Source organism: Rhinolophus sinicus, chromosome 13 (assembly GCF_057876585.1).
Source record: "Rhinolophus sinicus isolate RSI-liver-muscle chromosome 13, RSI-T2T, whole genome shotgun sequence".
Lineage (NCBI taxonomy): Eukaryota > Metazoa > Chordata > Mammalia > Chiroptera > Rhinolophidae > Rhinolophus > Rhinolophus sinicus.
The window spans coordinates 8,308,522-8,325,049 of NC_142513.1; the positions used below are offsets into that span (position 1 = coordinate 8,308,522).

Genomic DNA, 16,528 nt, shown 5'->3' on the forward strand with positions numbered 1-16,528 from the left:
GGTAGTGGTGTAGTTTCCCTTTAAGTTAAAAAAAAAAAAACACCAAAAAAACACCAAAACATTAAAGGAATAGGTGAATGGATTTAAATAGAAATATTAAGTAAATAATATTTACCAGTGATACACTCTGGATATATCAAAGATTATGCAAGTGGTAAAAAAACACACAAAATTTTTGGCAACCTTTCTGAGAAAATTTGGTGGTTCTGAGATGAAACCAGGTTTGCCCAGTGCTCTGTGGGCATTGCAATGACTGTTAAGAGAGCTGTTTGTGAGGCTGGCAGTTGTTTAAGGAGAAGCAGAGAAGGATTCTAGCTACTTAGAGAAATGTTTCGGTGATGAGCTGTTTGGGTATTTGACGGTAAATCTCACAGACAGAGGACTGCGAATGAGATGATTATAAATTACCTTCCTTTTCCCTGTTAGCTGTTAAACTTTCAAAATCTTGGGGGAAGAAAATAGAAACTCTGCTGCTTGGACTTAATTAAAACCAATGTAAATGCTTTAAATGCTTTTGCCCAGCAAAGCAGCCTTTTCTGTTTTTAACTGCTGCGGGGGAGCATGAGTGATTTGTGTTTGCATGGCTGGGTTCTGTGACTTTTCACAGCCCTGACGGGGTGTTTCTGATAAGATGTGATGCAGGTTTTCTCCTAAGGCCGGAATTTTTGCTAAGAGAATTTTTGTGTTTTGTTTTGCTGGTTCGCAGGATCGTGGATTATCAGAATGTTGCTATGGATTTGACGTTAATCTCTTTCTAGACTAAAAATCTGTGCTCTGTTACCTGCCAGGAAGGTGTGCGTGTATGTGTGCACGTGCGTGTGTGTGTATGTGTATATGCTTGCATGCCCAAATACAAGTTTTTATAGACCCTACAAACTCTAGCTAGAAAAATGAAAGGACTTCACAGCCAGAAGTAACCAAGGAGAATGATCCAGTTTAACACCATCCTGTTATAAATGAGAAGGTTGAGACGCAGATCTAGTTGGTTGGGTGTGGGACTTTTCCAAGGTCACACAGCTAGTTAGTGGCAGTGTAGGAGTAGGTCTCAATTTCCTGCTTCCTAAACCAGGGTGTCATTACTACGTATCATGTGATGTCACCCCCCCCACCTTTAAAGTAAAATAAAAACATTTCTTTTATGAATTATGTTTCTTTTCTCAATGTAATACAGAAATCAGTCTCCATTCGGCCATACCACTGCCCCCTAATTACTTAGTCTCCCTCTCTGGAGGAAATCACTGTTACCTGTAACTTCCAGAGAAAGCCTGTGCATCCAGCAGCATTGTGTGTGTGTGTGTGTGTGTGTGTGTGTGTGTGTATACACATTCTCTCACCCTCTGTTTTTATACTATATATACTGTATGCATCTTATTTTTCTCCTTTACTGCTATATCTTGGGGTCATTCCACATCCATGCAGAAAGAACTTTTTCAGCCCTTTGTAATGGCTATATTGTATCCCATTGTATGAATGAACCAGAATTTAACCCATCCCCAAGTGACGGACATCAGGTTGCTTCCAGTCTTTTGGGATTACAAAAACAAGGCACCACTAACTGATCTTATCACACTTCATTTTGCACATATGAGAGTCTCATATGTGCAAAGAGTGACATTGCTTGGTTCTAAGGATACGTGTATTGGGAATTTTCGTACATATTACCAAATTACCTTCTCTTGAGGTTGTATCTTTTTGCCTTTTGTTTTGGATATTAGCATCTTTGAGGAGTAGTTTAAATACTTCACATGGACTTTTCTGAACTCACTTTATTTATTCATTCAGCCAACCAACAAATATTTTTTTTGAGGGCCTGCTTTGTGGCAGATTCTATCCAGGTGCTAGGAATACAGTGGGGAGGGAGAGAGTCCTCACGGAATTGATTGATTGTTGGAAGTAGGGCTGGAGGTTGTGGGAGAGACCGACAGTAAACAAATAACGTCAGAATTACTTAACTGGTATTGTGAGAAGTACATGGAACCGATCAGGGAAGTGGGACTGGGGTCTGATGGAGTCAAGGAGGTCAGGAAGCCTTCCGGAGCACATGACACTTTAGCTGGAAGGAATGAGTGGCTTTAGTTGTGTAGAGAAGGTGGGGGAGGAGCAGTTGAGGCACAGGGAACAGTAAGTGCAAAGGTCCTGAGGCAGAAAGGAGCTCAGTGCTTTTTTTTTTTTTTTTTTTCTCTCAGTGCTTTTTATGAACAGAAAGACAACCAGTTTGGCTGGAATCCAGAAAGAGGTGAGAGAGTAGAGAGAGGTGAGGCTAGAGGGGCAGGTAGGGCCCAGACAGGCTGGCCTACTTGAGGTTGTTTAACTTTACCCTAAGAGCTGTGGGAAGCAATTTCTGGGCTCTTACCTGGGGTGAGGGTACCATCTGGACCCTGTGTGATCAGCTCAACTAAACCAGACAGCACATACTCCAGGATGGCCCAGAAAGGGCACCAAGGAGACTGAGGATCACCTGTGTAGCCGCCCTACTCCCCAAGGCAAGGGCCAGTCACACAACTTTAGGACATGATTGTGGCTGGCCTGCCCTCGGACATGATTCTTTCTTTTGCGTGTTTGATTAGTCACTCAATAAATGTTTATGGACAGCCTACAGGTGCCTATGCTAGGTGCTAGGCAAACAATGCTGAACCACTATAGATACAATTCCAACCTTGGTGGAGCATGGAGTCTAGTGTAGGGGTCTCAAACTTCTAGAAAGATATTTTAGGCTTTATGGGCTATACAGTCTCTGTGACAACTATAAACTCTGCTGTTGTAGTGCAAAAGCAAGCCACAGACCATATGTAAACAAACAGGAGTGGCTGTGTTTCGATAAAACTTTATTTAGAAATACAATCTGTGGGCTGTCTCATGGGCTGTAGTTTGCCTGCCCCTGATCTAGTTGGATGAGATTTTCGATATAGATAAATATCTGATGTGATGTGAGCTGGTAACTAGTGTGGATGGAGAAAAGATGGCAGGGAAAAGGGGTGGAGAATGACCCTTTGGCAGGGATGGAAACGATCTTTTTGATGGGCCAATCTAAGGAGGGGTTGACTGAGCAGACAGCTAATGAAATTAAGGGAAGCAGCCATGTGAAGATCTTAGGGGGAGAGTTTCCAGGTAGAGGGAACAACGCTCTGACCGTAGAGACAAGAGCTCTGAAGCAGACTCTGCTCGAAGAATAGTGAAGGTGTCAGAGGGGCTTGCTGAGTCGGGTTGGTGGGGAGCGGTGGGAGTGGCGAGACCAGCTGGGACCCAGGACGAGTGTGTTAAGGACTTGACATCACATGCGCAGTGTCAGTGGAAGCCATTAAAGTGGATTTCACAAATGGACATTTCAAGATGGCTGTGTGGAGAACAAACCATAGAGGGCAGGAAATGGGGAGACCAGGGAAGAGGTGACCACAGTGGTGCAGCTGGGAGAGGACGGTGGCTTGAACCACGGTGGTTGTAGTGGAGAGGGGATGATGCGTGGGTTTGGCTTATATTTAACAGTACAGTGGCCAGGATTTACGGATGGACTGGGCGTAGGGCATGAGAGAGCGGAGTCAAGGCCAAATCAAGTAACAACAGAGAAAGTGGAGGGGTCTTGCTGAGCTGGGGAGATTGAAGGAGGAGGGGAGTGAGTGATAGTGGGAATAGATAGCTGGTTCCATCACTAATTCCACTCTTCAGCCATGGGTCCTTTCGAGGTGGCAGCAGAAGGCTGAGCTAGATGGCCACTATTAAAGAAAAAATTAGGTCATTCACTGCATCCATTGGTTTTGATATTATAGTTTGGGGGACTCTGTATAGCCAGAGCCTTGCCTTTTGGGGGTCAAGTGGCTTGTCTGTGGGATTTCTAATCCTGCTAATTCTGTCTTCAGATGAATTTCTTCCCATCCCGGGGCCTCAGTTTTCACATCTGTAAAATGACACACGATAAGACATGAGTCAGGAGTCCTGATTCTGCCGTAAGCCACTTCTCACACTCAGGCATGAACATGTGGGATTTGAACCCAGAGCTCCATGGATTCCAGGCCTGTGCAGCCGCCCTCTGCATCTTGTATCTGTGTCAGATGTGTAGAAGGATGAGATGGGCCTACGTCAGTGTTTTCCAAACTGTGGGTCACAACCCAGTGGTGGGATAGGAAATCTATTTCATGGGCTGTGACCAGCATTTAAACGAGGTAACCCCAGATAGGAGGGAAGATAAGAGTGTGTCACCTATAGCAGGGTAAGTATTGTTTTGTGAAGTTTTTGTTTCAGTTGTGAGTGCATATGATGGTGTGAACTAGGCTGTGAAATCCAATGCATTTCTTCTGAGGGTCCCATTTGGACAAAGGTTTGGAAGCCATTAGCCACGCGGGTCATCCAGGCTTCCAGCCAGTGCTGCCCAGCGTGGCTGAGCTGTGCTGGTTTCCCTTGCACTGAAACCCTTCTGCTTTGATCTCGATGGTCAAGGAATCTGGGATGAAGTGGCCTCCCTTTCCTCCTGGTGAGGGGAGGAGGTTCCAGCTTGGGGTTTGGCGTGGTGGGGATTTAAAAAAATAAAATAAACAACAGGCGACAAACCCAACCTGTGATTGCTCTCATCGGGAGTTCTGTTTTAGAGGCTTAAAAAGACCCTCCCTCCCCCCTTCTCTTTCCAGAAGAACCGAATGCACATAAGGTCGTCTGCCCACCCTCCGGACTTGCATACTCTGATGATATCCTGGACTATGGCCCCCTCGCCAGTCTCTCTGGCGAGCCCCCCGGCCGGTTCGGAGAGCCGGATAGGGTAGGGCCCCAGAACTTTCTGAGCCCGGCCAAGCCAGCGGGGGCCTCGGGCCTGAGCCCTCGGATCGAGATCACTCCATCCCACGAACTGATGCAGGCAGGGGGGCCCCTCCGCGTGAGAGACACTGGCCTCCTGGGGGAGCAGGCGCCCCTGGCAGGGATGGCCGCCAGCCCGAGGTTCACCCTGCCCGTGCCCGGCTTCGAGGGCTACCGCGAGCCGCTTTGCTTGAGCCCCGCTAGCAGCGGTTCCTCTGCCAGCTTCATTTCCGACACCTTCTCCCCCTGCACCTCGCCCTGCGTCTCGCCCAATAACGGCGGCGGGCCGGACGACCTGTGTCCCCAGTTTCAAAACATCCCTGCTCATTATTCCCCCAGAACCTCGCCAATAATGTCACCTCGAACCAGCCTCGCTGAGGACAGCTGCCTGGGCCGCCACTCGCCCGTGCCCCGTCCGGCCTCCCGCTCCTCGTCTCCTGGTGCCAAGCGGAGGCACTCGTGCGCCGGGGCCTTGGTCGCCCCGCTGCCCGGAGCCTCACCCCAGCGCTCCCGCAGCCCCTCGCCGCAGCCCCCGGACGACGGCGCCCCCGCTGGGTATCACCCCACGGCTGGCTCTGCCGTCCTCATGGACGCCCTGAACAGCCTCGCCGCGGAATCTTGTGGGATCCCCACCAAGATGTGGAAGACCAGCCCTGAGCCGTCGCCAGTGTCCGCGGCCCCGTCCAAGGGCGGCCTGCCCCGCCACATCTACCCAGCCGTGGAGTTCCTGGGGCCCTGCGAGCAGGAGGACAGGAGGAACTCGGCCCCCGAGTCCATCTTGCTGGTGCCGCCCACGTGGCCCAAGCAGCTGGTGCCTGCTATTCCCATCTGCAGGTGAGTTGGACTTTGAAAACCGTTTATTCCATGGTTTAGTGTTAACAGAAGGTTTTCTGGTTATGAGCACGGGATTCAGACTTGGCTAGACTGGGTTTAAATCCTGGCTCTCCATTTACTGGCTGTGAGACCCTGAGAAGGAAGTTCAATTCTCTGAGCCACAGAATCCTCATTTGTAAAAGGAGGTTACAAAACAAGGTTACTGATTTACTGGGTTGTGATTGTGCGGATGCAGTTATAGAGTGAATATGATGCTCAGGGCACCTGGTTTGCTCATTCATTCATTCATTCAACAAGTATTTATCAAACACCTACTATGTGCCAGGCACTGATACAGGTGTTGGGGAGACAGTGGTGAACAAAATGAGCAAAAATGTCTGCCTTCACGGAGCTGACATTCTCGCAAGCACAAAGCAACTTAGCACATCCAATTTGCTATCTTATTATAAGAGGAATTGATATTTGTTGGCAGCTGCTATGTACCTCACGGCTGCAATCAGTGATATGGAGGCCCTAAAAAATGTGTGAGCAGTAATCCTCCAGGAGCTTAAAAGCTTGGCAAGCTGCAGGGATGTAGATAGCAGCGTGTAGGCCTTAGGCGCTCTCAGGATTGGATTTGAGCCCTGGCTCTGCTCTCCACTGGCTGTGTGAACCTGGGCATCTCTGGGGCTGCCTTCCTACTGTGCCCATAATAGGTATCACTAATCATGTGGGCCGTCTTTCTCGTTGAGCACCTTTTTTTTTTTTTTTAATTTTATTGGGGAATATTGGGGAACAGTGTGTTTCTCCAGGGCCCATCAGCTCCAAGTCGTTGTCCTTCAATCTAGTTGTGGAGGGCACAGTGCAGCCCCAAGTCCAGTAGCTGTTTACAATTTTTAGTTGCAGGGGGCGCAGCCCACCATCCCATGTGGGAATTGAACCGGCAACCTTGTTAATGAGAACTCGCGCTCTAACCAACTGAGCCATCCAGCCGCCCCTCATTGAGCACCTTTCTGATGACATGCCCAGGGCAGACACTACTAATCAACCAGGACTCTCACTTATACTGAACACATTTTTGTGGCCTGCCCAGGGCAGACATCGCTAATCAATCAGGACCATCTTTTGTCTCAGCACCTTTCTGGGCCTTGGTTCATTCCCTGTGAGATGAGGATAACAATAGTACCTAACTCATGGTGTTATTTTCAAGGATTAGGGGAGATAATGTATGTCAAACTCTTGGCATAGAACCTGCACAAAGTAAGAGCTCAGAAAAGGTGCAGCTTTTATTGTTACAGGGGACTCTTCTTATAGAGGAGGCACTTTAGTTGCTTCCTTGTTGACAAGCCCTGTGCTAGGAGACTGTGTTCCCAATAACTTTCAGAGTTATGATAGTGACAGTAATAATCAGCCGTATTTAAGGATGCTTGCTATGTGCTAGACACAATTCTAAGTATTCTGTATGTATTATTTTATTTAATTATCACATATACCCTATCTGGTATTCTTTTTATCTTCATTTGGTGATACGAAAAATGAAGCAGACAGTGGTTGGGAGCAGGTATTATTCTGTCTGTTCTGTTAGGTGAAAAATCTGAAGCCTTATGCTATTATCATTATCCCAATGGTTTTCAAAGTGTTGTTTGCTTTTAGCAAATGGAAGTAGTTATTTTTTTTCCAAATAAAATGTTGAACACCAAAATAGATAATGGTGGAGCATGTTGATTGATGTGGGGTTGAGAGTAGCCTCACTTAATCCCACGCCAGGCTGAAATGGACCAAAATGAACTCCTAGTATGACATTTCCTCTAAAGCACGTTCTGAAAATACTAGTGCCATAGTACGTCAAGTGGGGTTCCTTAAGAAAAGGAGTTTCTGGGTTTAACAGAGTTAAATAGATGCCTTTGTGCAGGGGCCGCTCCCAGCTGTGGACAGAATGTGAAGTGATTTCGAAGACCGTTTGGCCACAGAGCTCTGAGTTCTGTGACTAAAGTTTCACGGAGCCACCTTAGGAAATGCTGATGCAGACCGACCCCTGGCATAGGCTGAGACACCTGGGCTCCGGGAAGTTAAGTGAAAATGCCCACGACCACCCAGCTAGTTGATGACTGAGTTTGAAATCAGAGTTCAGGATTCCTGACTCCTTGTTCTTTTGTCTATATCTCAATCTCCAAAACATGACTTCTTTAATGATTGGGAGTGGAACATTGACATAAAATACGGTTGAGCTGCATGTATCTGAGACTTTATTATTTATAAAATCCTTCTTTCTTCAGCCTGTGGCTTGATCTGAGAGGTTCTAATGTCTTAGAGTTCTTTACTCCCTACCAAGTGCCAGCCAATGAGGTACTTGCAAGAAATTTCTGTAAGATCGAAAGGAGCGGGCATTCATGGAAGTCTGTGACAATATTTATCTCAGGTTGTGTGGACAACTCAGCAAGAGGGCTGGAATTCAAACGCAGGATTTCAGACTGGCTCCAATGGTCTGATTCTTAAGATTGTATTTCAGTTGTCAAAGACTTATTCCAGAATGAACAAAATTAGAAGTTGATACTTAGGGATAGCTCACTGAATCTTCTGCTCACTAAATTTTTGGATGCTTCAAAAGATACAGGGGTGGAGGGATCTTTTTTTATGAGCCTTATTTTGCAAACTTAAAAAAATTTTAACTTGCAAAGATGATGAGAGTAACTATTTAACACGTATGGCTGCAGGCAGAAGCTTAAAGTCATGTTGGCACTGTAATTAAGGTAGAATAAAGGCACTTGGGGCATCCTAAGACTTCAGTGTAAGAGGAGCTTCAAGAGGCAGTGTGGTTGGAAAGAAGGGATGGAGATTTGCTTGCATAATGAGGATATAATTTTAAATTGGATTATAAACTCAGGTTGGACTCTCGCAGTGATAGAGTTTTCGGGGTGCCATTCCCTTCTATTCCCCCCTTTGATTTCGCTATGATAGACAAAGATGGAACCAGCTTCATTGCAAGTGCTTAACTAAGTCCAGTTGATAATGTCAGTTTCTAGCAGCTCTGGGCTTAGTGGGAAAGAATATCTTGATTGGATTAATGATTTCTGCCATATGTGAAAAATCAGGACATAGTGACACAAATCCGTGCATTTGAACGTCAAAGCTACATTGACTATCCAGGGGTTCTTTGAAATAAAACTCATTTATTTATTCATTTGGTCATTTGTTCATTTATCCATCCATCCATCCACCCACCCCCACCCACTGAATATTCACTGAGAACCTCTCAAATGTCAGGCATTGTTCTAGAGTCATTCCACAAATGAGATGTTTTCTTGGAACTATTTTAAGTAAATTAGTAAGATAAGAGGCACTATAGATGTGGGTGGAGCACTGGACTAGAAATCAAGAGACATACGTTGGAGCCATGGCTGTGTCTTGCTCTGTGATCTTGGGAAAAAGTCTTTAAGTTCTCTGAGGTTCTGAAGAAATGGTCTACATAAAACATCAAAACTTAAATCAATTCTTAAACGACATAATTCTAGCCACATATCAAGTACCCATTGTGTATACTGAATAAGGTTGAGATTCTATAATAAAATAAAACTTAATAGCATGCCCTTAAAGATCTTATGACTTCAGATGTAAAGGCACGTATATCTAATATCTTAACTAAGTCAGATCGTCTAAAGGAAATAGCTATTTGAAGGATATAATACATATTGGGAAAAAACTGATACCTAATATTTTTTGAGCACCTATTGTGCTAAGCTCTTTCTATAATCTCAGTATCCTCAGTTCACAGTTGAGGAAACTAAGACCTAGGGAAGTAGATGTATTTGCTCAAAGTCACACAGGTAGTTAGAGGCAGAGCTGGGACTTGGGTGTATAACTCTAGTCATGCTCTTGACCTTTACTCTTTACTTAATATTAGGGGATCTGCTTGGTTTGGCTCATCCATACCAAAACCAGACACCTCTCTGTGGTCGGATGTTCTGTACTTGACATGATAAGTGGTAACTGTGACCGGAAATATCCTGTCCTTAAAATTTACTTTTAATTGAGATCATCAGAATAAGAGCTGAAACAACTCTTAGATGTCATCTAGCCCATTTGTTACGTGGTTATAGGAGACGGAGGATAAGAAAGTGAAGTTGCTTGCCTCAAGTCACATGGCGTGTTAGTGACACATGTGGGGCTCATGATTTCCACTTCAGTGTTCCTTCTTCTACACACACTCCTCTGGAAAAGGAAAGCATCCTGGATAAAGGTGTTTTTTATTTTTCTTTAGAGGTAGGAGGTGACACTCTCCAAAATTCCCAGAGGAAAAGAAGTTATAGTAGTTAGAAACATGCTGGAACTAACGTATAATGAAATTAGCTTCATGAATTCAGGTGTTAGTCCCATTGCCTTCGTTAAGATGGAAGAGAAAGCAAAGAAAAAGAGCTCTATCTTGTGAAGAGCCTTACTTATCATGTCTGAGAAGTGTGGCTCCTAACAGCCAGCATTTTATTTACATGCCTACTGGGCACATGATTTTCAGAAAAGGGGCCATTTATGTTTATTGTACAGGTTGACCGATTCTGATTTATGGTACACGCCACTGATTCTGTTTCCTCCTTCAGTATCCCGGTGACTGCATCTCTCCCTCCGCTCGAGTGGCCACTCTCCCACCAGTCCGGCTCCTATGAGCTGAGGATTGAGGTGCAACCCAAGCCACACCACCGGGCCCACTATGAGACAGAAGGCAGCCGAGGGGCTGTCAAAGCCCCAACCGGTGGCCACCCTGTGGTTCAGGTATGGACTTGACTTCTTTTTATTTTGTGTTCCTTATTTGTTACTAGGTGATTCACTTCTGCTAGGCCACTGCCTATTTCTTGTTATGTTGAGGTATGTGACTCAGCCTCTTACTCCTCTGAGGGATGGGAAATTCAAGATTGAGTTGGTATCTGAAGCTAATCCAGCTACCGAGAAGCCAGAGAAGAAAGTCTGCTTGAGCTACATAAGGATAGAAGTGATATGCATGCTCAAGCTACTCTTCCCTTCTCTTTCTGGTGGAGAAACTGCTAGAGTTTTGCAGACGTTTGTGTATTGACAGAAGGTTTCTGAAGCCATCATTTTGTATTTAAATTTCAGGTGAGAGTCTATAGAGGAAAATCAATGTACTCTTGCAAAATACAGAAAACTAGGAAATATTAAAACTATACATAGTCAAACTACCTAAAATAACGATTATTAGCATTTTTATATTTTTCCAGTTACCTTTTTTTGTCTATTCACAAACATGGCATTGTCTATGACTATACATTTATATATTTGATGTTATAATAGTTTATACTCTGATTTTTTTTACTTTGCATTATGTCATGAGCATTTCCTCCTGTTTTTTCTTAATAGTTATTTTTTATGTCTGTGGCTTTTAATTCAACCTCAGATATTTTTTATAAGTAGAGAAGTATTTTTTTCTTCAAAAATAATTAGAGTTGAAATTGTCTTTATTGTGTAGTTGAGTTAATCAACTGCTAACTGGTACCTACCAATCAACTCAATTAACCAGACCTTCAATACATTTAAATTAATTTAACTTTTTTTGTATTTGCCGTAAAGTGAGAATTCTATGATAAGAATCTGATGCAGCATGCATCAGAAACCTCTAGAATAGTTGTTAAAAATATAGATTCTTGGGGCGGCCGGTTAGCTCAGTTGGTTAGAGTGTGTTGCCACTAACACCAACACTGCCGGTTCGATCCACACCTGGGGCACTTTGAGTGGCACCCTTCTTTAAAAAAAGGGTGGGGGGCAATACAGATTCTTGAGCAACCCCTGAAACTACTTAATTAGAAGCTACATGACATGAGTAGAGTTTAGACAACAAGCAAACAAACCCAAACCCTGAAAATCTCCACAGGTGCTTTGGGTGTGTACACCTGGTTAGGGACTTTTATGATAATATTAGGAACTGATAAATCCTGGCAGTTGTTTATTTTCCCCTAGATCTCACATCACAGCCTTCTTGGAATCTGTTTCTATTCATTGCTCCTTTTCCTTCACCATGAGTCATATTTTCCTCTTTCTTTGCATGTCTAGTAATTATTGACTATATTCTGACATTGTGATGATAATATATACCGGACACTGTGGAGACTCTGGATTTTGTGATCTTCTTCTAAAGGCTTCTGTATTCTGGGATGGGACCCTCCTAGCTTGGAGGATGGTGTTAGTCTGTGTGTCGGAGTCCAAGCCTTTGGTAGTAATAGAGAAACTCATTCAAAGCAGGTTAGAAAAAGGGGACTCTATGAGGAGGCCACTGGGCTATTGCATAAAATGAGGCCAGGAGAGTCAACTCAAATTACTTCTTTGCTCAGTTAATCCATTCAACAAATGGATTCGTTCTGCAAGTATTTATTGGGCACCTACTTTTTGTCATATACTGTGCTTGATACTGAAATGTATACTGAAATATAATGAAGAATAGAAAGGTTATGATCTCTTTCTAATAGGAAGGTTATGAGCTCCATGCAGCTCATGGTCTAGGGGGACAGAGTTATTGATTAATCATGCAAATGATAAAATCACAAATTGTGGCAAGTGGCATGAAGTGGCTCTGGGAATATAGAATGGAGGAGCCAATGTAGATGGGGGAAGAATATCTGTTAAGATTTTCCTGCGGAAGAGACTAGAGCTGAGGATGCATGGGGGGAACAGCATGTGTAAATGCACAGAGGCAGAAGGAACCGCATTAGAGGACCTTGAGGAGGTCAGTGTAACTGGAGTGGGAAGGACCAGAGGGAGAAGAGAAAGAAGCAGGAAGGGGTCAGACCATGCAGTGCCCGGGCAGCCATGGGCGTGAGTTTGGCTTTTATCCTGAGACACGAAAAGCAGGAAAGAAACGTAATCTGATTCAGGCTTTGCTAAGACCCCACTCTGATTGCTCCTCTTGGGGGAAGGATCTGAGATGAGTAGAGTGAGGAGGCTCTGTCCATGGTCTCTGTCCTTTTAGGGCTTCTTCATTCTCTGGTCACTCAACAAACATTTGTTGAGCACTGCTATATACCAGGCATGATTCTAGATTCTGAGATATGGTGCGAACGTAATAACGAGAAATCCTCACCTCGTGAGCTTACAGTTTAGCAAGATGATAATAGTTAACACTTAGCTAGCATTTATCACACGTCAGATCAGTGCCGTATGTGTTAACTTATTTAATCCTCAAAGAGCCCTATGGAGCAGGTTACAATTAGGTCAAGGAGACAGTTGTCAAGGAACTTGTTCAAGGTCATAGCTGTGGAGTAGTGGACCTGGGATTTGGACACAGCTATCTGGCTCTACCTGCTATACCACTTTCCTGATCTTCTGCATTTCTCTGCAGGCGAGCTTTCCCTGCCTCCTCACTCTCACCAGGCACAGAAAGCCTGGTGAAGAATGCCCACACCTTCTGCCTAGGAATTTTATATGCTATACCAGTGCCATCCCCCTCACCAGCTGATTGGAGCCCAAATCCTGATTCTCAGGGAGACTTAATTGGTCCTGGTTGGGAAGGGTGTCACCCACTGGTCCAGTTAGCTTGGCAAGAGAGTTCAGGCCATGTGCAGATCGGCTCTGCTCACCCATTCACCAGGGGCTGGGGCCATGGGAAGTTCCAGAGAACAGAATGGGTTGGACGTGCCGTTTAAAAGACACCAGCTCTACTGCACTTGAAGTTCATGCTCCTCCTTCCAACAGCCCCCAAGCGTCCCTCCTCCTCTTGCTCATCACTTTGAAAACTCAATGTACAACTTAAACATTTGTAGCCAAATCCTCAAAAGACACAAAGTGAAGTATTTTTGTGAAATCATTTGAATAGCTCGTATTTTCTTCAAAATGAAATGTGCTAACCCCTGAATTTTAGCACAGGAAGTCAGTTTTTAAAAAAACTTCTTTGAAAAAATGAAGGAAAGAGGGGACCTTAAGAAGACAATTGCTCTTAACCTTTAAGTAGGTGCGAAAACCCCTTTCAAATCTGGAGGGTGCCCCTTTGTTCCCAGAAGAGTAATGAAGCCCTGTTTTGTACCTCAAGCCTAGAAGCTTCTGCTGGTTTCTCTCTTGATCTCTGTCTCTCTTTATCTCACCATCTGTTTCTATTTCTGTACCGTACCACGGCTCCCTTTTCGCCTTCTCAATTATTGGTCCCCACCCTTTTCTTTTTTATTTGCCACACTACACAACTTAATCTTTTTTTGCATGCCTAGTGGTTTTACGCTCCGCTTTATATCAAAATAAAATGAGAGTACAAGTCCATTTCATGCTCTTCCTTTAAATACAAAATTTAAAATCTTAAGCATGTGCCACATTCAGCTGTTTTTTTCCTCTCTCTCCTGAGTGTCACTTGGTCTTGGGAGAAAGTTTCTTCCAAACCTTAAATGCTTTTCACATCTCATGCCTCATTCATTTGGTGACTATTTTGTTGAGGACCTGCTGTGTGCCAGGCACTGAGCTACGTGCCGATAATGTAATGATAGGTGAGATGGACACAGTTCCTGCCCTGATGGAGCTCAGGGGGCACCGGAGGTACAAAGCAGTCCAGGAGAACCATCCTGAGATGTACCATTGTGACCACTGCTGAGATGTAGGTGCGTCAGGGAGGTCAGATGAGGGCAGTCTGGACTGACACATGGGCTCTTAGGTAAGACATGATAGCTGATCAGTAGCTCACCTGTTGGATTCACAACTTGGGGGGTAATGGCAACAACAAAACAAATCATGCCAGGGGAGTAGATGGAAGACCTGCTTTAGAGGGAGGGTCTTGCTGAGAAGGTGACTTACCAACGGGGACCTGGAGCAAGTGATAGAGTCAGCAAAGAGAGGAATGACGCCCTTCCTCTCCCTGTCTCGCTGTCTCTTTTGGTGGTTGTGGGAGAGTGTTTCCCCATACAGAGCACAGCACGTGCAAAGGCCCTGAGGCAGGGAAGAACTTGGTGTGTCTGAACGGAAGGCACACCAAGGAATGGAAGGCACTTAGTGTATCCTAACTAAACACGTGAGTTTAGTTAGGAGGGTGATAGGTTGGAAGGGTCAGGACAAGCCAGACTCATAAGTCAAGGCAAAGAGTGAGGGTTTTATTCTAGGGCAAGAAGAAGGGGGTGGCAAGTTTTGAATAGGGGAGGAAGTGATTCTGATTTAATATTTTTAGGATCATTCGGGGTTTTGTCTAGGGAAAGGGTTAGAAAGACTAAGGGAGGAAACAGGGAGATGGATTCAGTAGGTTGTGGCAGTGCCAGTGAGATGTCAAGATGGTTAGGATGAGAAGGTGGCACGGGGGGTGGGGAGGGACAGCATAGTGTGGTGTGATCTGCGCGTCTCGGTGTTGGCTTAGATGGGGGAAGTGAGGGGGCAACTGGGTAGAGGGTGGTGCCGAGACCACATGGGAAGATTTGGGGCAGAAGTCATTTTCCTAGCAGAAGATGATGAGTTCAGTTTGGGGTGTAGGAAGGAGGAAGGGCGTGTGAGGTGCTCAAACGAAGACATCAAGTAGGCAGTTGGATATAGGAGCCTGGAGCTCAGAAGCAAAGTCCTGGACTGTCTACCGCTCCGGCCTGTGGTGTGGCACAGGACCACCTGTGGCATCACCAGAGGGCTTGGTGAGTGCTCGCTGGTAAGGCTTTCTCACTCCCACACTAGCAACCTTCATGTTTCCAGAAGCAATGCATTGCGGAGAGAACCGAAGAAGTGATTGGAGACACAGGATCACACAGTGACAAGCTCATGGCCGCCAGGCAAGGAAAGGAAATGACTGAATTGGCCAAATGTCAGGGAGCAATCACGGGTGGTTGGGAGGGTAAATAAGGACTGCGTTACTTCAAGGTTTATCAAATAGAAAAGGAGGTAAGAGTGAGGCTATATTTATATGATTTCTAAGACCTGTCCGGCAATGGAGAGGGAGCCCTGTTAGCAGCCAGGCCCAGGCAGACAGTCCTCTAAAGCTCGATGGAGTCCCATCGAAATAGAACAAGTTTATGGCTGTTTCTGAGAAGCCAGGGCGTCTTAACTCTTGGCCTGACTTTGACCTGTTGGGATCAGATGAGAAAGGGAACCACTTGCTTCACGTTGAAAGAGTCACACGCCTTTGGCGGAACCCTGCCATCATTCCTCGTTCTATTTCAGGACAGGATGCGGCGGTCCTTTGGTGGATAAAATGTTCCTTTACAGGCGGCTTTGCAAGGTTGGGCTTTAAGCGTTCCCTAAGTCTTCATCTTATGGGCTCTCCTAATAGCCCAGTTGAGAGTGGCCTTTGCCATTGTCATGTAATCCTTGCCTGGCATGCTTCCAGACCCTTTAACCATGTTCCTGCAGAGGAATTCTCAGCAGAGGACACGCTATGATATTTCTTATCCATCCTTGTGCTGGGACTTTCAAAAAATTGTATTCTTACCACTCCCTGGGACATGTTCGCAACTGCAAAAATGATTGAAAGCCATTCTTTTAGTTAGAAATTCATCAAAATACGAGAATGTTTAACCATAGCACACACCTCCAAAGACAGTGCCCTTGATGCTTTCAAACAGATGTCCAGACATATGGAAAAAACATGGGTAGTTCCATTAGGAGAAATTCCTTACAGATGCAGAAACCTGATCTCTGTTTCATCCCGGGTAACGGTAATGAGCTTTGCAGGGCGAAGAGTGGGGGGGCCCGCTGAGCACCTGTTCAGGTTACCCCCCTATTCCCCCCACCCCAAAGGAGGCCAGTCAAGTCTCCAAGCTTTCAACTCGTAATACGGATTACAGGACAGTGACTTTCATCCTGTTGGATTTCAGCTCTTGTACTCTCTGCCACTCACTCTAAATTATAGCTAAGAGAGGGAAGAAAGAAGCCAGGCGAAGCTGGAGTCGTGACGTGAGCAGTTCTCTTTAGGCAACTGGCTAGCCATATTGGCTTCTGTTCGACTCATAGCATTTTGTGCTTGGTGAGCCCCCCACCCCCGCCCTCC

General features: G+C 45.3%; 1 protein-coding gene across 5 annotated transcripts in view; it reads left to right on the plus strand.

The window, feature by feature from the left end:
- The window catches only part of NFATC2 (nuclear factor of activated T cells 2), a 151,964-nt gene that overhangs the window by 25,236 nt on the left and 110,200 nt on the right, over positions 1–16,528 (plus strand). For all 5 annotated transcript variants that reach the window (XM_088789072.1, XM_019726080.3, XM_019726081.3 and 2 more), the window contains exons 2-3: positions 4,620–5,616; positions 10,188–10,359. In XM_088789072.1, coding sequence (XP_088645198.1) covers positions 4,620–5,616; positions 10,188–10,359 — 1,169 coding nt within the window. The remainder of the gene's footprint in view (positions 1–4,619; positions 5,617–10,187; positions 10,360–16,528) is intronic.